The sequence below is a fragment of the Phaenicophaeus curvirostris genome, chromosome 9, assembly GCF_032191515.1.
Source record: "Phaenicophaeus curvirostris isolate KB17595 chromosome 9, BPBGC_Pcur_1.0, whole genome shotgun sequence".
In the NCBI taxonomy this organism is placed as follows: domain Eukaryota; kingdom Metazoa; phylum Chordata; class Aves; order Cuculiformes; family Cuculidae; genus Phaenicophaeus; species Phaenicophaeus curvirostris.
The window spans coordinates 24,567,951-24,593,454 of record NC_091400.1 but is presented as its reverse complement, the minus strand read 5'-3'; the positions used below and the strand labels follow the sequence as shown (position 1 = coordinate 24,593,454).

The 25,504-nt window shown below is 44.1% G+C and overlaps 1 protein-coding gene across 1 annotated transcript in view; it reads right to left on the bottom strand.

Annotated features, from left to right (window-relative positions):
- The window catches only part of TSPAN14 (tetraspanin 14), a 44,038-nt gene extending 23,009 nt beyond the window's left edge, over positions 1-21,029 (bottom strand). Inside the window, exons 1-2 of the mRNA XM_069863185.1 lie at positions 20,930-21,029; positions 3,745-3,842 (exon numbers count right to left, since the gene is read on the bottom strand). Coding sequence (XP_069719286.1) covers positions 3,745-3,825 — 81 coding nt within the window. The 5' untranslated portion in view covers positions 3,826-3,842; positions 20,930-21,029. The remainder of the gene's footprint in view (positions 1-3,744; positions 3,843-20,929) is intronic.
- Positions 21,030-25,504: the final 4,475 nt, after the last annotated feature.

Genomic DNA, 25,504 nt, shown 5'->3' with positions numbered 1-25,504 from the left:
GCAAGATGAAAATAAAGTAATCCCACATTAAAATTGTGCCTAGGAAGAGAGAGTATTCTTATGACTTCCATTTCCCTTCTTACAAGGGAAAGCCAAGCACAAAGAACAGAAGTGATTTTGCAAGCCAGTCACACACAACTAACTTGAAGCCAGCAGAACTCAATATTCTTCTGCCAAGTTGTCTATCTGAAAAAAAAACCTAAAAACCCCAACCACCCTTCCAAAGAACGAAGATTAACAGACTTCTAAAGGTTGATTAAACCATCAGCTTGCCATTATTAAGTCATATTTGTCCCGAGCTCAATATCTTCTTCCATCCCAATCTATATAAACCCTATTTAAAACATGACACAAAGCGAAGCAAAGTAACTGCCCACCTAAAAGCTTAAATTTTCTGTAAACTACTAAGTCACCATATACTTCCACTTTAAAGCTTATACAGTCACTAATATTATCTCTGGAGCTACAACAGGGAAGTCAACAGCATCTGCAGTAAGTGTGACAAGAACTAATTTACATGCAAATTACACAGTTTGTGAATAAACTGTCTAATGAGTTGAAACACAGGTGAGCTACCATCATACAACCAATAGCAGCTTAAGTGGGCAAAAGGCTGCCTTGACACTTAATTAAATACCATCCCTCATACCCATTATACAGCAGCCCCCTCACTGACAAACATGCACAAAACAAGCCTTCACAAGCACCAGTCCTGCAGGCCAAGAACAGTGAATCAAGACTAACGTTCCCTCCCTTAAATACTGCTCTGAGTCATGTTTACATTTCCCTTCTGATTTTGTAGTCTTTCAGTTCTTTTAAGGCATATAAGAAAACTGTACTTGGTTCTACACACAATTGATTTGTCCAAGTAAAGAGACTGTCGGACCAGTCATCCCAGCCAGCAGGATGTCTCAGGCTTCTGAATCACTGTGTCAGCTAAGTGATTCATGCATCGCCTATAGGAGCGGCTACCCTCCCACAACATTTACACATCTTGTTCTACAACTAAAGGTGCCGAACTTTGATAACAATTGTAGTTAGGCATCGTTTACTAGGTCAGCCTGACATTAACTTCTCAGCAGAAGCCTCAGACCATTGAGCAAGCTACCAAGACTACCAGTACCTATTCAGCAAACCAATTCCTCCAGCCAACAGATCAACTGAAACATAAGAGCTGCATCTCTTCTTTGGAATTGACTCCTTAAAGAAAATATAACACCTTAGATCTTCATCATAAATTTCAAGAGAATATAGTAAAAAAAGAAATTTGAAGAAGTGTAATGTAATGACTCTCCAGGGAATAAAAAAAAAGAAAATAAGAGATAAAATTAATTCCAGTGAAAAAGCAGAGGCAAATTCTTGAGAGTCCTCCCAGTAAAACAAAAAAATTGCAAATTTTCAAAGGTTGTTTACACTTCAAAAACAGTAACAGACCCACTTTGTGGCACATTCACTAGAAAATACAGAGGTCTAGAACAGTACTAACACATTCAAGAACAAGAGACTCTGTCATGATCTCACATGTTCCCCACACTATCTGCGGAAGAGCATCCACTCAGTTACAAAGCGATTCCTTTGAACATGACAGCAGCCTAAGGATATTCCTGTACCACACTCCACTATAGGTACAGAGGAGCTGTACTATATAGAATAAGAACAATAACTACAAGCTGGTAACCTTTGAGCACACACTTTTGACACATTGGCCGTGACAGGAATCCTCAACTGCTAAGGGCAACAAAAAAAAAAATTACCCCTTAAGAAAATTTGCACTATGGCAACATTCCTTACTGGAAAAAAGTTTCTACACAGGCCTCTTCATCGTTTCTGCCCTGTTATGCACACAAGGACCAATTGCCCTGTGGTTTAATGCTGCAGCATGACAGTAAAACATTGCACTAGTAAACAGGATGTCGTCACAGTAAGCAAAGATCTCTGTGGTTTTAAAGAGCAATAGCCAGACACTGCAGACTCAGTATTACCCAGCTTTCCTACGTTCTTATTAGGCTGAAGACAGCAGAAAATTGAGTAAGAAGCTCACAAGACTCCCAGCAATTCTCTTTGAGTAGTGATTACAGTTTCCTGCCCTATGGCCCCAGCTTTCAACAGAAAATTGGGCCAGATGACCTCCTGAAGTTCCATTAAACCTCAACTCCTCTATGATTCTCAGTTAATACAGTGCTTAGTCCATCGTACATCCAGCTTTCAAAAAAAGCTTGTTTTCTACCTTAAATACTGCCAAAGCAGCCTAAATGTGCAGAAACACCAACCTACCAGAAGTTCATGTGGGTTAATCAAGCAAAATATCAAGTCCCTATTAACAAGTAAAAACAAGATTCTGCAGCCTGCAATTTATGTTCAGACACTAAACCTTTTTTTAGTCAAGTTAAATATAGAGTTGAGTAATAACTACCTAAAATTTTCAGGAGGAAAAAACTGATATAGTTTAAGGAATCACAGTAAACAGAATTAATAGTCTTCTCTAGCACATCTACTGATCTCAGACAAGTCAGCATCAGAAGAATCAATTTTCACTCTTAATTTAGAAAATTACTCAAACCACATACCACACTTTCATTCTTACTATCTGATCCTTTCACATTTGAAAATAACCTAAACAACTTTAGAAGGGACTATCCATACTAAGACATATTTCAACTCTGAATCAAAATATTCATCCAAGATGCTACCACCAGGCACGACACTGTCTGCACTCCTCCATGAGTAACCACGCCTCTGCATGACTGCAGTTTCCATGACTTCAGGTGCCAACTCCCATCATTTGACCTGCAAGTTCTGAAAAGTCATCAATTTCATTTGAACTGCATCCTTACCTTCACCTTCCCCTTACAGACACATGAGCTATTTCTAACATAGCTCTGCACTAATCTTTGAATTGCCTTCTCTTCCAAAGTAGTTAAGTGCTTCAGTGACTTTGATTATGACACACATCTAAAACCATATACATGGTTTTGTACCCTTTTCACAATCATGACTCTAAACAAGGAATACAGGAAGGCTAGTCTCTAGTATTACAAGACAGTACCCATTTTCCTGTCCACAGAGCATGACATTTAAGATTCTGACTATGTTGTAATTCCAGCTGTTGACGCATCTCTGGAGAAGTTCCTTTCTTCTCTTCTGCATCGGGTATTTACAACTACAGCCTCCATACACAGAGATAAAGAAGACCTGAAAGGAGGTTTAATGGTGGACTCCATCTTAAAGGTCTTCTCCAACCTAAATGGTTCTGTGAGATATCAGAATAGACTTCACTTATAAAAGCAACTTAACATCCTAAAATGCACTTAAAGGTAGCCTTAACCTTTGCCCAAACAACCAACATTAAACGACCTGCATCATTCAAAAGACAGAGGCCTTATCAGCAACAGCAGAGACTGTACTATTTTCTTTTGACAAATCCTTTAAGCAGGTCTTTTCTTTGTCCATTAGAAAAAGAAGAAAGCCAGTTTAATCTGCTTCACCCCTCTATCTTTACTCAAAAGGTGAGATAGAAGGAAGGAGCAAGGAAGGAATAGATTTCAACAAATCCTTATCATCATTTTCAATAATAATAACTTTCTCACATGCGACAGGCTTCTTCAATTCCAAAACATCCAGGCCAAACCACACATCGCCTTCCAGCTCCCAGGCAAGTATTTCAGCCTGTGCTCTTGAAGAAATATACAGGAAATACATAAAACTGAGGTATGCGTATTGCAGTCTCTACATTTTCATACTCACCCAGAAGACAATGTTGTAGCTGAAGAGCAGGTATTTGTACCAACAGCTGACTTCTACGTTAGAATATCGGTAGTAGTGCATCTTCTATAGCACAGCGTCTGCAAAAAACAAAGGATGAGAAGAATCAGGTTGTGAAAGATTTTAAGAATACAGTACTTTCTCCAGATCAGTCTTTATCTGTTGAGAAAGAGATGCTATTCATAGGTACGTTCAAAGTCAGATCAAAAGTTCCGATGACCCTAAACTCTGTCTTTGTTGCTTAAGAATTCTATCTTCTTTAAGCACTCTTATGTGGCAACAGGGAGAGACAACCAAAAAGGAAACTAGTCATACAGATAGTCAAGGAAGATCTGCATCAGCAAGTTGACATTCCTCTGTTTTTTCACTCCTTGAAAACCATATTACTTACATAGATGGCTGCTTAGACTTATGTAAAAGTCTAAACACATACCATTTGGACTGTACATCCAACAACCCAGCTAGCAAGATGTTAAAAGTGGTTACCTGGAAAACCTCAATGTCTACAGACTGCTAAATAAAGTAGATCAGCTGCAGTTGCACTCTTCTTCCATGCTTTAGTGTTTCTTCACGAAATCAGCACCTCATAAGAGGTTTTATTCTTAAGAACAAAAGCCCCACCATCAAACTGCTGATCCACCCTGCATAGTTCTATTTTCTTGCTTCCTTACATACACTAGAGATAAGTTTTAACTGCAACTGTTGCTCAAGTGTTTCAGAGAGCTACAGTTTTTCAGAGTATCGTAACTAAACCACCTTTGGAAAAACGCCACACAAAGGAAAGAAAAACAAAGGAGAAGCTGTTAAACCGAGAGCAGGATCAAGGAAGACAAAGCACTCACACAGCACTCGCATTCTGGAGAACTGCACAAGGGCTGCCTACAACAGATAAGCAGCAGTTCTACATTTCACCCCTCCACTCGAGATAAATGTTTTCTTCTGATAAGATGCCTGTGAAAGGCTTGCAGCAGGGAAGCAAGCACAGACCATTTTCAAACACCTGATAACTAAGAAAAAGACCTGAAGGACTATACTGACTTGGACATTCACAGGCAGCACGAGCCTACCCATCGTTTGAAATCAAGCACAATGGCAGAAAGATCTGAAGATTTCCACCACATCCACAGCTATGAGGCTATGAGAAGGGAAACTGATTTTTTTTTTTTTTTGGACGGCAATCTGCACCTGGGAATAAAAAAAAAAACACCCTTATTCTACTGAAAGATGGAACAGAAAAATACGTAACAGATTTGAGACTCTTATTTAATACAATAAATAGCTTGCCTTAGCTTTTATGTTAAATACCAATTATTTTCTAGGACAACTATGGAGTGTTACCCTCAGTGTCTTAGAGAAGCTTATTTTTAAAAATCTGACAAATATTTCAAATCTTGCTTTATTTTCCCCTTGAGGCTAAAACCACACAACACAGATCAAGGACTCGCAACAGACATCTCCAGCCTGAAAGACTATGGACAGAGACACCAAATAGACTGATTTTTCCTTCCAGAGGTCTCACCACACCACGCTTTTCTTCTACCTAGAAGCAGACAGTCTGCTTCGTCCAGTCACATCCCTCAACCTCCTTCAAACCCAGCCAAGAAGTTTCTTTGTTGCCCAACCAAATGGAAATAATATTCAGAAATGCACAGACCATATAGAAAATCTAAGGAGGGTACATTTTGGCAGAATACTCCATAGATTTAAGTAGTTATGGAAAAACAACTGGAAAATCATGTTACTTGGCATACTGAATTAAGATTGCAAAATAGGACAAAGGAGAAAGGCTTTAAATTGGAAGAGGGAAGGTTTAGATTAGACATTGGGAAGAAATTCTTCACGATGAAGGTGGTGAGGCACTGGCACAGGTTGCCCAGAAAAGCTGTGGATGCACCACCCCTGGACGTGTTCAAGGCTGGTTGGATGGAGCCTTGAGCAGCCTGATCCAGTGAGAGGTGTCTCTCCCCATGGCAGGGGCGTTGGAACTGGATGAGCTTTAAGGTCCCTTCCAACCCAAACTATTCTATGATTCTATAGCTTGTGGACAGTGAATAACTTCCAGTTTTGTTGAAGTGTAGATGGCCTGCATGTGCATAGGAGGAACTTTCAGATCCTACTGAAAGCTGGTAGGTATTACGCATTTCATACTAATCCACTTGCCATGAAATAGATTAATTTGTATATAATAAAGCCAGACATCACTTAAGTAGCCTTCATACATACTCTACTTATGCCGGTTGCTTAAGACCCATTATCCACAGATGACTACAGCGTAGCACACCTGGACAGACACAGCATCCTCTTGATTTCATATGAGATGAAGTAAGACTGAAAACTACAACATGTTTTCCTCAGTAGGCCCAGTAAAGGGACTGAAATCACAGAATTAACTACTTAGCTGGCTTCAGAGGAACGGCAGAGTCTGGAAAACGGTTAAAGGATAAACAGTGCATTCTTGCAGAAACAATACCCACAACATTTGTCAAGCTCAGAAGTGTGAACATTCACAATTAACATCTGAGCTTGGTATTTCCACAGTTCAGATGCTGCTGTCCATACAGTTTTAACACTGAAAACAAGTGTGGTTTTTTTCCTTCAAAAACCTCACCTTTTAATTAGGTTCTAAGCTCACAGTTCATTTATAGCAAAAAAACTCCTTTGTTAAATTACAAAGAAAATCATACTTTATGGCAGTACAGTGACTGGAAAGGACTTTCCTAAACGTGACTCAGTCACATACATAAGCCGAGTTTTGCAATATACATTCCTAAGATGCAAACACTTTTGCTTCCTCGTGTCCTGATTCAGCTTTAGTTACTGACCTTTTAACCCATCCAGCTTCACTAGAATCTTGCTATTATGAAATGTAATGAAGAAAACTTGTTCAAACACCACTATCCTGACATGATTTTCTAAGCCTGCAGCTGAGAGAATACAAGAAAGGCACAAACACTTGGTTTCCCTGATTTGTTCATTTTGATTTCCAGCTCCAAATGGCAATTTATATTTCAACAATCAATTGTCACACATTTGTCCAAGTCAGCAAGTCTGAGGGGTCTAGAGAAGAGAGTGAAAAGAGGGGACACTAGGAGACAACAGCAGTACCCCACCAAGACTCCACTTACATCAGTGTAAGCCTGTATTACAGCAATGCACTTGGGCTGCCAGCACATTCTTTGGATGCAGGCACACCAAAGCCTCCATCACCACTTTGCCTCCCTCCCTGTGAATCCTGGCGAAAAACAGGAGTGGCAACTGTAAAAGGCACATAACTACTACTAAGAAGCATTGGTTTTGCTGCTGCTAGCACTAGAAAAGAGGAAGGAGCAGGTGGCATTTAGCTAGCACATCATTAACTTCCATAAACACAGAGTTATACTAGATAAACAGGCTTAAAATATGACATTAGGAATAAAGGCAAGCATATCATTTCAGGACCTAAAATACAGTCTGAAGCCTTACTTTTTGTTTTGTTGCCTTCCTTGGCACTGGGACTTCCAACTATTCACCAGAATAAGAGCATCAAAGGTACCCTTACTGATAAGCACCATTCCCCACCTACCTCACTGTTCTGACCACCAGCTCCTAAGACCTTTCTCCCCACTTCCCCATACAGCCGGCAAGAAACCCCGGTAAATACTAATCACTGTATTTTCACAGAATGAAAAAGCAAACCACTTCTTTCTATGCTGCTTTTTTTTTTTTTAATGCTCTGATATGACAGGGGGCTCAGACCACCAGTACTGGTTCCTTGTTGTTAGAAGCTGCCCTAACACAGCACAAGACTCCCCAGACAGACATTACCTTCTGAAACACCTGCCTGTATTAAAGGGCAGATTTGACTCTCTCCACATATCCTCATCAGGAGTCTCTGGGTTCTTCCTCACAGACCAACCACCACATGGCACAGTATAATCACTGCCTGTGTGGGAGAGATATCCTGACATAAACCTCAAATGTAGGTGTATGTGACTTCTGTCTCTAACCCCACTTGTAAACAGACCAAACAACCCCCTCACAGCCACACAGCCACCTTCCCCATGTTTACACTAAAAGTAGTCATGTTTCCCAACACAGGATGCATTTGTTACCAGTCCAGGAATCAGCATTTCATTTATGTCACAGGCTACAGAACTCTGGTTAGGCAACACTAAAAAACACTTGAAAGATTAAAGCAGCATGTGGGCAGCACAGACTAGTAACTCTCTCTGCTGCATTTCAGACATGGCAAGTCGCATTATGTCCAGCTGACCGTGACCACCCACTCACAGCAACAGGAATTTCTAAAACTGGAACAGAGCACTGCTGCTTTGGTAGAATATATAATTTTGTCTTGGTGTTTACAGCTTTCATGAGGTGAAAAAAACAAAGTAGTTGTTCATCAAGAGGGTACTGCCATTTCCAAAGCATTTCTACACCCACTCTTACCTTCCAAATGCCACAGTGGCAATATTCATAGCCTGTAAATTTTAACTGTCATAATACAGAACCAGTGATGCATTAATCTAATTTGGGTATGCAAGAAGGTTTAGGCTGGACATTAGGAAAAAATTTTTGACAGAAAGGGTCATTGGGCACCTGAACAGGCCGCCCAGGGAGGTGGTTGATTCACCTTCCCTGGGGGTGTTTAAGGCACAGGTAGACGAGGTGCTGAAGGGCATGGTTTAGTGTTTGATAGGAATGGTTGGACTCGATGATCCGGTGGGTCTCTTCCAGCCTGGTGATTCTATGAAAACGACACAAGAACTGGAACACTAACACACATCTTCAGATCTAGGTCCACAAATTCTTTTGACCCTCAGGAGGTGTTATCTTTACAAGGCAGACCTAAATCACTGAAGTTCAGCCAGTACTGGCACCATAGATAGTCCTGATCCCCTTCCCTGCCCCCTCCTAAAATCCACAACCATTCATCACCCTACTCTATGGAGCAAATAATCATAAAGCAAATCATTCTGCAAATCTCCAGATCAATTCTGTGATCTTGTACCATGCCAAGAAAGCAGGTTTTAAGCTTTCCAATTTACTTCCCCAGAGCTCACACAAATGCCAGTGTGGGTGCAGTCAGGAGATGGCAAGAGAACAAGGACAGGAGGCCAGAAGCACTCTTCTAGGAGAGCTCATGGAAATGCAACACCAGCCTACGCCCACACCACAGGCAACCCCACGCTTCAAGGAACAAGGGTAGAATGGAGGCAAGAGACAAAAGAAATGAATTCATTTTGCAAGCTGTTGGCTGCTCCCCTTATTGTTCATCAACTCAAGGACACCAAGTCTTTACAAAGCTGGTGAAGCAAATCAAGGTCAAAAGAAGAATGGACTGACAAGCAAGAATAATTTTTAAAATACATCAAGAGATGTACTTTGGCGCTTTTTTAATAGGACTACTGTATTTCATCAACACCAAATCTATATCAGGTAGCATCAGTTCATCCTCCTTCCAGTACCTGAAGGGTAGCCTACAAGAAAGCTGGGGAGGGACTTTTTCCAAGGGCATGTAGTGACAAGTCTGGGGGGAACGGCTTTAAACAGGAAGGGGGAAGATTTGGATTAGACACTAGGAATTAATTTTTCACAGTGGTGAGGCAGTGGCACAGATTGCCCAGGGAAGTTGTGGATGCCCCCCATCCATGGAAGTGTTCAGGGCCAGGTTGGACCATGCTTTGAGCAGCCTGGTACAGCAGGAGGTGTCCCTGCCCATGGCAGGGGGGTTGGAACTGGATGGGCTTTAAGATCCCTTCCAACCCAAACCATTCTATGGTTCATTCAAGTCATGGTGCCATATTCTGTGCAGGTACTCAATCAATAGAGGAGTTTCTGTGAGGTTGAAAGACAGACGTATCCCTGATCAGGGATAGTTCAGAGATTCTTAGTTACTCCATTTTCATAAGTTCCTAAGAAGCACCTACTGGCTGCTCTTTCCACATCCCAGAGAGAAGCTGACCACCAATGGAGTCTTAAAACCTCTGGGTGCTGGGCATCGAATCTACACATTGTACTGAATTGCTGCAATACAAAAAGCAAGAAAATCTGATGGGATTTGGAGCTCTTACAGGCTAATCTGTTCCTGGAAATAGAGATGGTAGCCCTACAGATGATTCAGGAACTCCCTGCATGTGTCATCTTTATTTTCACATTTGGAGCTCCAACTGGGGCCTCACAAAGAGAAAACAAGCTTCTCCTGGGGAATATTAAATATAGTGTATTCACATCTGCTGCAATCCAGAGGAGGAGAGAAACAGTCACTCATTCTTAGAAGAAACCTGAGGATTATTCAACAAAAGGGTATCTTTTAACTTGGAAGACTGATGATGCAAGACATATTGCTGACATGTTATCCTTGTTTTACCAGAAAAACAGTAGATAAGAGATCCCTGAACACAATGGAAAATATGATCAAAGTCAGACAGGTTTCTTAAGATACCATTCTACCTGGGCTTTAAATTTGTTGTGTACTATGGTCCTTAAAGCATTTTAATACTATTTCAAGCTCCAACACAAAATCTACAAAACCATCTCCCAGAGAGGAGATAGATCCCTACACAGGGGATCTATTTCAGGTTTCAGTGACTAAGCTTTATTTACTACAGCACAAATTGCATCTTAGAAAAACTATACACCAGCACTCCCAAATCCAAAATAAGGAAGCAGCAATTCAGAAGAGCTCCACTCAAACCCTGTAAACAACTCGCACTGAAGTTAGGAATGTGTTTCTGGTCAAGCCACTACTTCTATGAAGACAACTCGCATCTGAAATACCATGTAAGGGTACTCTGAACTTAGACCATCAGTCAGAATGCAGACACCTTAAACTCTGAAAAATCATTTACGTGGGCACCAAGATGCATAATCTTTTAACCTCCTCTGAACTGCCCACTTGACTGACACCACCGATACTTTGGCATAAAAGTTCTTACACTGCACACAGAAGCTACTAAGAGATACAGTCAGCCGGCCTTGCTTTCACAAGTTCAAGTCTTTACTCCCACCTAGCTACAAAAGCTACAGTAATGCTAAAAATAACCCACAACACAAAAGCAGCTCCAAACCCTTCATATTTTCATTTATGCAAACTAGCCAGGATGAACAGCACTGGCACTGTCAAATGCAAGAACTGACCATGTAAATTCAAACAGCAAATATTTTTAGTTATTGATATCAAGCAGAGGTACAACTCTACTGAGCTATCCACTGAATTTTACTAGATTTTTGCTACTTCTGTTCCACTGCCCTCAGGTTCACTGAAGTAATGAGTGGACAGATAGAGACTTTCCACTCCTACATACGGTAGTACCAAATAAAAGTCAGGAATCTCTTAGCTACTTCAAGGGAAATCTGCTCGACATTGCCATCTGCCAATAAAGCGTATGTTCCATATTCTGACTTGAAGCAACAGATAGCACAGGAAGCAGAAATAAAAAGAAATGTCCCAAATAAACTGAGTCTAAAAGGCAATGACTTTCCCAACATGAGCAGAAGAGTAAAAGACAGTAATAGAGAGAAGGATCTTTAAGTTATTAGGTTCCTGAATATTTAAGAATTGCAGGCAACAGCAGGCGTACAGGACATAAGGCTTTTGCTCTCCTTATCCTCAGAAGCACTAATGGATAACCTATGCTCATGCAAGTTAAAACTCATAGAGATTACAGCAGGATAAGCAAAACCAGCACTAACACTGTCACTACAGTTCAATGGATGGCTCTAACATCTTAGGCAAGTTTGGCAAATTGTCCCATGCCCTTAGAAGCTATTGACCAGTTTCATCTGAACAGGAGCTTACCTCTTCATAACTTATTTAGTATACGCAACCAACAACAGACTGTGTTTCCCTTTTACTTCCCAGAAAGTTCAGGTATTGTGAAACACACAAGTCATTCAGACCACAAGTTTATTCACTCTGGGGAGCAAAGCCTGTTAGAACAAATACCCAAAATAATCTTAACTGATAAGACACCTCAGCTGCTTTCTACGATCTCATGAGAGCAGATACTAGCCCACTTCTTACAATGTCAACAGCAGCAAGGCAAAACTCAAGGTCTTAAATTAAAGCAAACATGTAATTTGACTTTTTTTTTTTTCCCTTCCAACAGAAGGTTTGGAAACCCTTACAAAGCAAGTATTTTATTTGAGGAGCCAGAACTTTCGGTCTGGGGAATAATTTTAATTCTACTTAGTGATGCAACAGTAACAAGACCTATTCCATACATGTAGTCTGCTCCCTCCCATACCTTCACATGGACCAAAAATGGGGCCTCCATTTGCTGTTACAAGTTAGAGAAAAAACAGGAAGCCACCAGCTTTCCTTGCTGACAAATGAACTTTATTCAGATAATACCCTAAGCTTTTGGGCATACTGTGGCTTTCCTCCATTTCCTGGAATATCACTTGTTCAAATTTCCAGTTACATTTCATTGGGTTCACAAAAGGCAGGTCTTGCCAGACTAACCTGATCGCTTTCTATGACAAAGTGACTCGGCTGCTGGATGAGGGAAAGGCTGTGGATGTATCTTCCTGGACCTCAGCAAAGCCTTTGACACAGTTTCTCACAGCATTCTGGTTCAGAAACTGTCAGCCTCTGGCCTGGACAAGCACACACTCTCCTGGGTGGAAAACTGGTTGGCTGGCCGGGCCCAGAGAGTGGTGGGAAATGGTGTGAAATCCAGCTGGAGGCCAGTGACAAGTGGGGTTCCCCAGGGCTCAGTGCTGGGTCCAGCCCTGTTCAATGTCTTCATCAATGATCTGGATGAAGGCATCAAGTGCACCCTGAGCAAGTTTGCGGACGACACTAAGCTGGGTGGAAGTGTGGATCTGCTGGAGGGTAGGGAGGCTCTGCAAAGGGATCTGAACAGGCTGGACCGCTGGGCAGAGTCCAATGGCATGAGGTTTAACAAGGCCAAATGCCAGGCCCTGCACTGGGGGCACAACAACCCTATGCAGTGCTACAGACTAGGAGAAGTCTGTCTAGAAAGCTGCCTGGAGGAGAGGGACCTGGGGGTGTTGGTTGACAACCGACTGAATATGAGCCAGCAGTGTGCCCAGGTGGCCAAGAAGGCCAATGGCATCTTGGCTTGGATCAGAAACGGCGTGACCAGCAGGTCCAGGGAGGTTATCCTCCCTCTGTACTCGGCCCTGGTGAGACCGCTCCTCGAATACTGTGTTCAGTTCTGGGCCCCTCACCACAAGAAGGATGTTGAGGCTCTGGAGAGAGTCCAGAGAAGAGCAACAAAGCTGGTGAAAGGGCTGGAGAACAGGCCTTATGAGGAATGGCTGAGAGAGCTGGGGTTGTTTAGCCTGGAGAAGAGGAGGCTGAGGGGAGACCTCATTGCTCTCTACAACTACCTGAAAGGAGATTGTAGAGAGGAGGGTGCTGGCCTCTTCTCCCAAGTGACAGGGGACAGGACAAGAGGGAATGGCCTCAAGCTCCGCCAGGGGAGGTTTAGGCTAGACGTTAGGAAAAAATTCTTTACAGAAAGGGTCATTGGGCACTGGAACAGGCCGCCCAGGGAGGTGGTTGAGTCACCTTCCCTGAAGGTGTTTAAGGCACGGGTGGATGAGGTGCTGAGGGATATGGTTTAGTGTTTGATGGGAACGGTTGGACTCGATGATCCGGTGGGTCTCTTCCAACCTGGTTATTCTGTGATTCTAGGCAAAAAGGATATCCATTAATTTTCCTTTTTTCACAGAAGAAAAGCAGTAATATACATTAAAAAAATGATGAGTATACGCTTTGTTTTGAGTTTTGATTTTTTTTTTCATTTTTTTTCTTTAAAACATTCTTTTTTCCTGGGTATAACACTGTCTGTCCATAGTCACATCATATTTCTTAGGTTTTACACCAGATGTTCCTATATTTATATTTTTACATTCTGTAAATGCATATTATGTATAGTAAAGAAGACACATTTTAACAACTTAAACCAGATCAAGTTTATCTCTCAGTTAAAAAAGAATTCTGGCATTGACATCTATTGTCCATCAATATACATGCATCCATTTCCTAGCATGGTCAGACACCTGTACCACAGGCACTCTCCCAGCACTGCTTACTGGGGGTATGGGGTGTTAAAGTCCATTGGGTTTGAGTAATGATGCCTTCAGAGCTTCCTTTCTTTTGCTGCCCTCTGCCTCACACACCAACTACCTTCACAACACACACAAGAGAATCTTATTTTACATGCCAAGCAGGATGATCATCAGCTTACAGATCACAAGCGAAAATAGCTCTTCCTGGCCACTGGCAGTTCAACAACTGTGTCATTACCAGTAAGTCAGTTGGTATGATGAGTAAAGAAAAGCATTTGTGTGACTTCAAAAAAACAGCTAGCAGGTAAACCTTTAACACAGAGACATGAAGTAGCCTTTCACCAAACACCTCACAATCCTAACCACACCTAGCTCTTCAGTGGACCAGCAGCCTCAGCCCAAAGACAAAGAAAGAAGCTAATGCTTCAAGAGATGTAGCAGGAAGGTTCACAGAGCCCCTTCACACTCTACCACAATACATGGGAAACTAATAAAACCAGACCAAAGCTCTTCCAGGCCACCAAACCCATGTCTGAACAGCTCTAGCACTTCTCCCAAGAGCCAGTGCTCACGCAGGTCGTAAGAAAGCCTCAATCATCTGGCAGGAGGACTGCATCAGCTCCAGGGGAAGGAAGAAAAATGGTTTTTTTCACCTCTCTGGAGTTCACCAAGAACAGAGTGTCACCAAGACATCAGGGCAGCAAGGGCCATGCAGTGACACCAGAGCTCCATCCAATACAGACATCAGCCTCTGCAATAGCTAACAGCAAACATGCCAGCAGAATTAGAAGGTGAAGAGGTTAGAAACAAACACTTCCTAATCTGTTGTGCCTTGATAAAAGGGAAAAAGCAAATACCTCCAGAGGAGAAAAAAAAAACAAGTGAGAACACAGGAAACTGCCATCTCGACAGGTTGACAGCACAACTGGTTAAAGGAGCAGCACAGCTCAGATAAAGCTAGAACTGAACATAACCCTCCCTTCTCGCTTGTCCCAGTTGGGCAAGGTCTTTCAGTTTAATTCCCGTCTGCTTTGCATAAGCAGACCACAGCTACAACCGCTTCGTCAAAACACCCTTTGCACCCTCAGCATGCTGTACACTTTGCAAAGAACATCTCTTTGTTGTCTTCCGAGAACCATCTCACTAACTGCCTACCCACTAGTTTCAGGTAAGACAACTTTCTACATGAACCCTCCCCCTCCACAGGCTTGCCACATGGACAAATGAAATCACCGAATATTCAGGGCAGAGCAGAAAGCTTTGCTGTTCTGTACTCTTTATTATAGAGAGCAGTACCATCGCATTCACACTCCACACAGCATAAAACACTCCCCCGAGCACCAGTTAGTAATAAATTGCTGAGGGGAGGGAAATGTGCATCAGGAGAATTAGCTCCATCTCCCAGCTGTGAGAAGCCTGCTGTCCCACAGAGACCAAAGTCCAGCATCTCATGTGTCTTCCTTCACATGCAAGTTACTTGAGGCTATTGCCTTTGTTTTCTATTCCAGGAGTTTCTAGATGACAGGGTACAAGTTTCAGCACTGATTTTATACCCTGGAGCAGATAGCTCTCGCCAAGCAGAACAAATCACACTCTTTTTGAAATATTAAAATTCACAGCATTGGGCTCCCTCTGAATTCTGTGCTTCATCCCGCTTCCTGTAGCTGCAACCACAGCAACTGGAAACTGCCTTGTTAGCTCGAAGGCCATCAATTATTTAGAGAAAACACCTTTCCAGAGACACTCAAGTATCAATTATTTAGTCTTTGAGCAGGAAACAAAACCCTTTAATACAGGAAAAAAAAAAGATTCCTGGAAAGGGCTGTGTGCCCACATGCACAAATTCTGGTTTGCACATGAGCAACCTGACTGAAACAGAATGGAAAAGCCAAAAATCAAAGAACCTGTAAAAAAACCAAAAGCTTGTAACACACATACAAGCTCAGCAAGCGCCGAGTCTATTAGTGACACAGGAAAAGCCACGACTACATCAGGGGCTTCAGCAGAGGTTTCTACGCAGCAGAACTTTATCCATTACTATAAAAGCCTGTTCTCAGAACTGGGAGCATAAAACAGAACAGCTCCTCTACAGCACCAGGACTACATTCAATAGTGTTTACTGCAGAGATCAAGAGGAAGCAAAGCCTTGTGTTCGTTACGTCCTTGCTTTTCACATCCAGGTTCAGATTAAGGATGAAGACAGCCCTATGATTTTCAGCTTCTGCACAGCCTTCTAAAGACAAGGACACAGGAACAGCTTTCAGAAGACACATGTAAGCAGGCACTCTGGATAACAATAGAAACTCATTCAGTTAAGCATACCACATATGAGCTTTACTACAAGGAAAAGGATCAAATACTGTTGCTTTGCTCCCTAAAAGAAAAGGAGATGGAAACACTGAAGCAAAACAAGTGCTGGTCCCCTCCTCCAAACAGGGACTGAAGCAAACTTTCAAACAGAAAGGAAAATCAACTTACTTTTCAATCCTGCTAAGAGCCCCGAGTTTGGATACAATTCTTGTGGTCAGCATATTTTCTTTTCATTTGTTAAAAGTTTCATGCATAAGTAATAACAGAATTCAGGTATGAATGATCAAGCAGAATGATACTCCTCTCTCAAAGGGCTTCAGCTCCAAGATTTGTGTCAGGTTGGTAAACAATACTAGCAAAAGTCTGGCCATTCAAGTCAGTTTCAGCTGCAAACTTCACAATCCCTTATCAGTATCTGAGTATCACTATTTTCTGCAGGTTAAATCCTTCATTGTAGTCCTCACCTGTGACACATCTAGAACACAGCTTAACCAACAATGAGTTTTCAGCTCACTGACCATATTGAAAACAGAATAAAGTGAAACTCTTTTACAATGAAAAAAAAAAAAGAAATCCAATAAGAGACTTTCAACTATATTTAAGAAATTAAATCTGGGCTGTTTCCAAAATGAAGTCTTCTGAGCATGGGATGCATCAGGTTTCACCCCCACCCCTTTTTTTGTGATTGCTAGATTAAAATCAGAACTTGACCTTTTGGAGAGGGAGTCAAACTATGAAACTTTGAAACCCACATATATCTAACCTTGATACGCTATACTCTGATCACCTCTGACACTGTTCTTAACCTTTCCCTTATCAGATGCTTTTGGCTGAGCATGAGCCAAAGGATCAAGAAGGATCCTGACTCTTGCTCAAGCTGCGCTAGGGGCTGGAAGGCTGCATCAGTGCTCTCACACACACATTCCCAACACTACAGCTCCAGGAATGCCTCAGATTTTAGAACTGTGTTATACTAGTAAGGAAGACACATGACTATCCTTTGGACACACAATAAGAAGCTACCTGGAAAACAACCGTTTCTTAACTCCCCCTTAGCAACAGCCAGCAACATCTACTATGAAGTAATGAAAACTGTTGGTTTGGGTTTGAATTACTTCATCTTAGGTACTTCTAGTACTTCTACAAGCATTCACAGGGGGCATATAGGAAAGATGGGAAAGGGCTCTATAAAGGAAGGCAGGGACAGAATGGGGTGTGGGGGGGTAATGGTTTTAAGCTTAAAGCAGGGAGATTCGCATTAGATATTTGGAATATTTTTTTTTTTTACTGTGAGGGTTGCAAGGCCCTGGCACAGGTTGCCCAGAGATGTGGTGGCTGCCCCCTCCCTAGAGGTGTTCAAGACCAGGCTGGATGAGGCTTTGAGCCCCCTGACCCAGTGGGAGGCGTTCCTGACCATGTCAGGGGGGTTGGAACTGCATGATCTGTAAGGCCCATTCCAATCCAAACCATTCAATGATTCTACATCAGCAAAAGAGCTTAAAGCAACATGAGAACCATCATACATTCATGGATTTCGTGAACTGCAGCCTGTTAGCCTTGCAAACTCATCACAGATGCCAAAATACAAAAGTCTGTTCCACAAAAAACAAGAAGTTTTGACCCAGGAAGTTGCATGGCAGAAAAAGCCCCCATTCTTGATATGCATGTGAATGAGGCTTCAGTGTCTCCTTTGTCTGGTGTCTTAAATCCACACATTTCAACATACCCCACCCAAGCAGATTTTCCTGCATGTCTGTGTAAAAGCAGAAAAATCACAAAGGGAGGATCTGTACGAGCAGTTTTGGTAAGAGCTCTGTGAACTTCACTTCCCCCTCCACACACCCCTCAATGAGATTTCTAATCCAACAGTGACACTAGAACAAGCCTTTAGCTATTACCCGCAGTGCTCAAACTGGGCCGCAGCTAACACACAATAGGAAACTGGGTAGAAGACTATGAGAATTAGTTGTAGGAGTTCGTCAGTAGAAGAATCTACACGACCACCACACTTCCCCCCCCCAACATTCATTTCCAGGTAGTAGTTGACTAGTAATCACACACCAAAGCTTTATAAACAGAATTTAACTACCCTCTAAGAAAATGAGGTCACTCTCAAGAGAAAACAATCTATAAGGGATCAAAAAGCACATCCCTCGGTTACTCATTAGATGTTAGTCTACAACAAACTTCATCCAGATTATCTACACATTCGCACTCAGACAGGACCAAACTCCTAACACCACATCAACAATTTTCTTTCTGTATTTGATCAAAAAGTTACATCTTCAATACCAAAGTACCCCAATTATGTAGTATTTCAGGGCTCAGAGCAAAGGCCTTTTATGATCCTTTCATGAAGTACTACAAGACCCAAGTCCAGCAAAAGGTAGCCCAGAACATACCCCATTTCAGCTCTGTCCAGTACATCACATACACAAAAGCTCTCGCACAGACACTGCTACTAACAAAGCATGCACAAATTATAATCCTTTTCTTTCTTTTCTGTCCCATCCATCACACACAAACATAAGGAGGCAAGGAGGAGAGTAAAGAGGCTTTAAACAGGACAACAGCATAGATTAATTATTCTACAACACACAATGACAAGCAAAGCTTATGTCCAGAGACAAGAATAAGACTCAGTCGAGGCTTCTTCTGATTTGGTATTCTTGCCTGGGGACTGGAAGTAATGCTTCAACACCAAGGAAGCCGACTGGATCAACTCGCACTAAATAAAAACCACACACCAGAGAGAAAAGCAACTTTGAACAATTTTGATTTAGTTCTAGACTTCACATTTAGCAAGGTCTTGTCCATCCATGAGATCAAAAATAAAGCAACATATCAACCACATAACATGCAAGTTAGTTATTTTTCCCACACTATTATAAATGCATTCCCAACCTTTTGAGAAGCTATTTCCAAAACCTGCTGTTTCAGTGGTACTGTAATGTAAACATGAAAACTTTCTAAGGACAGGCAGTATCACTACACTCCTCCCTTCCTACGCCACAAGAACAGAGCTAAAAGGACATACATCACATTCAAAAATGTATGATTCTTCCACTGTCATTAACCAGAGAATAAATAACACCATTCCAACAACACAGGTGTCCTGGATTTGTTTAAAAGCAAACAAGCAATCAAACAACAGCTGCTAAGTAGTTTCCCCACAGTTCATTCCTACTTCACTATTGAATTCCCACCTGACCACTTCTGTCCCCACACTGTTCCTCTGCCAAGCAGACAGGAGTATCATAACCATCCACTTAGTTTCACATAATTATTTTAAGTTAAAGTGAACCAGAGAATGCTTTGGGTTAGAAGGGACCTTTACATATAGTTTAGTCCAACCCCTTGTAGGAACTTCAACTTGATCAGGTTGCTCAGAGCCCCATCCAACTTGACCTTGAGTGTCTCGAGTGTCTCCAGGGACAGGGCAACCACTACCTCCCTGGGCAACCTGTGCCAGCATTTCACCACCCTCAGTGTAAAAAGCATCTTCCTTGCATCCAATCTAAACCTACCCTCCCATAGTTAAAAACCATTAGTGCTTGTCCTGCCACAACAGCCCTTGCTAAAAAGCTCTTCCCAACTCTCCTATATGCCCCCTTCAGGTACTGGAAGGCTGCTGTAAGGTCTACCTGTTGCCTTCTCTTCTCCAGGTTGAACAACCCCAACTCTCTCAGTCTGTCCTTGCAGGAGATGTACTCCAGCCCTTGGATCATCTTCATGGCCCTCCTCTGGACCCATTCCAACAGCTCCAGTTGTTCAGGAAGTCAGAATGGTACACGAGTACCGATGCCTAAACTCACTGATGGCCAGAAAAGAGATCATCATCCCACTGAGCATTTAAACATAAAATATACCCTGGATTTCTATTCTCTACAAGTTGTTTTCCTTCCATTTTATCCAGAGCTCTGGGTTACAAGCTTTATGTCCCTTTATGGAGGAACAGGGAAAAAAAAAAAAAAAAACAAGAAGTGCTAGGAAAATCCTATCCTGCCAGTTATCTTAAAACATCCTTCCCTCCACCACCACCTCTGAAGATCTAATAAGGAAAAGAAAACCCAAGTAACTTATTTCTACATTTTCTTTATTCAGAAAAGCTCAAAATTATACCTCATATCACAGGCACGGAACACGGTCACCCCGACAGCTGGGAAGCCGAAAGGGTGTCCGAGACGGCCCTCACCAGCACAGCTCACAAGTTATTAACGTTAAAATAAGGAAAAACAAGTTGCAGGCCTCGTTCCTCGCACACGCGGAGCAGCCACTGGAGCAAAGAGCTGAGCCTGGGTGGGGAACAGGGCTGGGCAAGGGCACGCAGGGGCTGGTGCAGCGGAGCCAACAGCACCCAAAAAGCCTATTTTTAGAAAAAAAAAAAAAAAACAAACCTAACAGTTTTCCTCCTTTATAGCACCTCCCTCAACGTAGTAACTTGGCGTGAGCTCGCAGAGGAAGCCCGGCACGCACGGAGCGGCTGCTGCTGCAAAGGGCTGAGCCCGGGTGGGTCCGCGGGGGGAAGGAGCTCGCAGGCGCTGCGGCGGAGCAGCCAACAGCACCCGAAAAGCCTTTTTTTGGAAAAAAAAATCAACCCGTTTTTCTCCCTTACGGCACCTCGCCCGACATAACTTGGCGCGGAGGGGCAGCGGACGCCTCCGCGGTGCGAGGACAATGGCAGAGCCTCGCGTCCCCCGCAAACTTAGCGAGGCGGAGCGGGGCAGCGCCCGCACTCCCCGCGACTGCCCGCCGGGAGAGGGCGAGACGCCGGCGGGGAGGGGTAAAGGCGCTGGGCTGGGCGGGGGGAGCCCCGGGGCGTGCGGGCACTCACCGGCGGCGGCAGCCGGCTCGCTTCTCTTTCGCCAAGTCGGGCGGCGGCCGAGCGTCCCCCCCCCGCCGTCTCGGCTACTCCATGGACGCGGCCGCAGCCCCCCCCCGGTGCCTCCCCGCCGAGCCCGGCCCCGCCGAACCGAGCCGACACGCCCCGCCGGCCGCACGCAGCCGCGCACGAAGCGGCTCCCCCTGCAGATCGGCCGGCCGGGACGGAGCTGGCGAGGAGCCCCGGGCGGAGGCTGCGAGCCCCAGCGGCGCCCGCGGTCCCCGCGGCGGAGTGCTGCGCGAGGCGCTCGGCGGAGCCGGTCGGGGCGGCGGAAGGGGCTGGGAGCGCTCCGCCCGCCTCCCCTCCCTCCCCTCCCCCCGCGGGGCCGCGGGCAGCGCCGAGCGCGGGGCCGGGTCCCGCAGCGTTAAGCGGGGGCCGCTCGTGGCCTGCGTGCGCAGCCATTCGAGCCGTTCGTGCGGCTGAGGGCGTTGTCCGAACGCTTCTGGAATGCCGTCGGGCTTGGTGTCCCCACTGCTCCCCTGGGGAGCTGTTCCAGTGCTCCGCCACCCTCTGGGGGAAGAGCCATTTCCTAATCTCCCACCTCACCCTCCCCCGCTGCACCTTCCTGCCGTTCCCTTGGGTCCTGTCATTGGCCACCGGAGGGAAGAGCTGAGCGCCTCCTCCTCCTACCTTGGGAGGGAGCTGTGAGGTTCCCCACTCGGCCTCTTCCAGGCTGAACAGACTAAGTGGGTTTAGCGGCTCCTCAAAGACTTCCCGTCTAGAACCTTCACCGACTTGTGGCTTCTTCTGGACACTCTCCAGGAGCTTGATCTCCTTCTTATTCTGCCGCACGCAAAATACTCAAGGTGGCAAGCTTCATCTGAGAAGCTAGGACATGAAAGAAAAACATGAAATAAAGCAACCCTGAAGAGTCTTTTGAGTTTTCAGGGCTTTAAAAACTCTTCTTGGATGTTCTGGGAAGAGAGGGAGGAGGGGCTGAGTCATGTTTTTAAGCCTACGTGATGAACAGGTGATAGCTGACACCTGAGGTAGTCACATCCTGGCAGGTGGGGAAGTGCCCCCCCCATAGCTGGTCTGGCCTGGCTCCAAATATAGAACCAATCATAGAATCATAGAATGTCCTGAGTTGGAAGGGACCCATGAAGATCATCGAGTCCAAATCCTGTCCTGGCATAGGACAACTTCCATGCACTGCTCCTGATACCATTTTTTCTGTGCCTTATGGTGCCTTGACACAGGGAAACACTTAGAACCATAGAGTGATTTGGGTTGGAAGAGACTTTTAAGATCATCCGGTTCCAAACCCCCTGCAATGAGAGAGACACCTCCCATCCAACCTGGCCCTGAACACCTCCGGAAAGGGGGCAGCCACCACTTACCTGGGCAACCTGTGCCGGTGCTTCACCACCCTCACAGAAAACTTTTTTTCCTAATGTCTCGTCTAAACTCCGTGCTTTCAGCCTGAAATCATTCCCCCTTATCCTGTTCCTGCACTCCCTGATGAAGAGCCCTTCCTCAGCTTTCCTGTAGCCCCTTTCAGTACTGGAAGCTGCTCTCAGGTCTGCCCTGAGCCTTCTCTTCTCCAAGGTGAACAACCCCAACTCTCTCAGCCTGTCCTTATATGGGAGGTGCCCCAGCCTTCTGATCATCTTCGTGGCCTCCTCTGGACATACTCGAACAGATCCAGGTCCTTCCTGTGCTGAGGACTCCAGAGCTGAAGGCAGGACTCCAGGTGGGGTCTCATGAGAGCGTAGTACAGGGACACTTCCCTCTACCTGCTGGTCACACTTTTTTGGATGCAGCCCAGGATACTGTTGGCTTTCTTCTATTATCTTCATTCGCTTTCTCATATATAAAGCAAAACTATTTTCAATGCCTCAGTGTGAAGACACAGTTGTGTCCAGGAGGGCAAGGCTGAGGAAGGCAGTTTGGCACACGAGGCTGTACTACAGACCTTTTCATACGCATACAGACCTCTACGCTTCCTTCACCTGCTTCAGTCCTTGGACTTTGGGTGCTTCCTTATTACCCCTAGATCAGGAAAAAACACTGCTCATAAAGTTGGCAGCAATCCTACTGAGTGTTCTGCTGAAGGACTGGTGAGGAATTAAATGGAGTGCACTTAGTGCTTCTCGTGTGTGATAATTCCCTGCTAGGTCAAGGCTGGCAACCACAACCATGCTAACATTCATGTGGTATAAATGCACAGTTCCCTGCACCCACCTTCATCGGAAGTTGGAGGAAGCAGATGGCCACCAGTGTCTGACCACATTATCAAGATCCCTTCTCACCCCTTACATGCAGTCACTTAAAGAAATGTTAAAAAAGAGTGGGGAGAGATTCATTGCACCTTCAAAACTCTTGAATGCAAGAGCTTCCCTTAGGCGCAGGTATTGTGGTGGCTGGCTTAACCCAAAGGCAGGAAAGCTAAACGTTTCAAGGGCCATCACTAGGCTCAGCTGTCGCCCTGTCCCCCAGAGAGCTTCCATTTCAGGGCTCCAGTCTGGGTCTGGAGAAAGGCATCTCTCGTTTCACAGAGAGAGACCTAGAGATTGTTGCACAATAGCGGCTTTTCTATAGTCTCCTCTGTCGGCAGGCTTGCTTGTGCTTGCTTGAGGCTTCTTAGAAATCAAAGTAAAATGGAATTGACTGGTAAAGCTGAAAGAAGATGCTAGAAGAAGAATAATCTAAATTTTAGGGAGTATCTAAGTGAGGAAGGAGAGCTAGGAAAAGGCCATTGGATTATCAAGTGGTAAAAAGAACTAGAATAGACTCTTTGTCCATCTCAGAAGTCCTTCAGTTATCTTACAGAGCACTGAGTTACACCTTCAGTAAAGTCCAGAGCCGAGGCAGAAAGCTCCAGTGTGCTGCTTCTGTAAGAGATGGGAAGACGGAGCGCATAATAGTAACTGCTAGGATTCAGCTGGGGAATGGAAAAGTGCAGGCAAATTCAGCAGTTTAGGATGAAGGAACTGTGGAATTAGGAAGGGCATTTGTCAGTAAATTAAGGTTCTCTTGCAATTTAAAATAGCCTTGTAAAATGCTTAGTGTTAGCTGTGCACAGAGTAGGTGCATTGGCTCTGTTCTCTATTATCATGGAGATAGTTCAACCAACCTCCCTCCGTTCCATTTATTTGCCTTTGACATTATCTCTGTTCCACCTGCTTTGCTGCCAAGACAATGAAAGTAAAAATCTCATCCATCACAGAAACATTAACTAAGTGCTAGGGCAAATTGGGAGACTTTTACGGGACAGTCAGTCCGTCAGTAAAAGGGTGTAATAGTACTGCAGGAGTGAAAACAGAAAATCCCATTTATTGATGAACCTGTATAGAATGAGGTTCACAGTATGGTTTGTCAATGCTGTTTCCTCTGGCCTCTACAAAACATTTCCTGAAAATTAATGAATTATCCGGTATGAGGAGTGGCTGGTGGAAAATGGCATGACCAGAACTATTCACCAGTTCCACTGTTTCTGCTTAGTGTTAAGGTTATCATCAAACACAGCTTTTCAGTGGAAGAAATTTCTATTTATGCAGGGAGGTTTCTGGAAATCAGAGTTAAAGTTGGAATTATGTGGTTTTGATAATTATGAGGTTAAGAAAGATAAGGTTGTGCAGGGGAAAAAAGCCCACAAAAGCTACTGAGAGACTTCAAAGAACTTTAAACACTGAGAAATCAGTAGCTGTACCTAAGAGAGAGAAAGTAAAAATATTTCAGGGAAAACCTTTACAACATTTTTGAGATCAATTAGAAGAATAAACTGAGATTAAATTATTCAGATACCAAATAAAATTAAGAGTATATTCGATGGAATTAGTGATATTAAGTGATACTACTCTCTTCATTGGTTCCTCCCAGCATCTCACAGGGCCACAAAAATGATCCGAGGGCTGGAGTACCTCACCTACAAGGACAGGCTGAGAAAGTCAGGATTGTTCAGCCTGGAGAAGAGAAGGCTCGGGGGAGATCTTAGAGCAGCCTTCCAGTACTTAAAGGAGCTACAGGAAAGATGAGGGCAGACTGTTTAGCAAAGCCTGTTGTAACAGTACAAGGAGTAATGGTTTTAAGTAAGGGAGGGTAGGTTTAAAATGAATATATGGAAGACATTTTTTACAGTGAGGGTGGTGAGACCCCAAAACAGGTTGCCCAGGGAGGCAGTGAAGGCCCCATCCCTGGAAACATTCAAGGTTGGATGTGGCTGTGAGCAACCTGATTGCGTTAAAGACGTCCCTGCTTCTGCCGGGAGGTTGGACTGGATGACCTGCAAAGGTGCCTCCTAACCCAAAGCATTCTATGATTCTGTTCTTCCTCTCCCCAGCTCACTCCGCCGTTACCCAACGGCTATCGCACCCGTCTGCTCTGGCTCCGCTACAGCAGCCCCTGACAGAAGCCTGCGGGATGAAGGAAGCCACTCGCACACTGGCAGTATCTAAAACTAATGGCTAAACCATAAGACATCAGTAAGGATCACAGTGTGTGAAAATTTATTCCCTCCACGCTCATTTAGAAATACCTATATACCACAGGCCACATCAGTCAGCACAGCATATCCTTGAAGTTTAT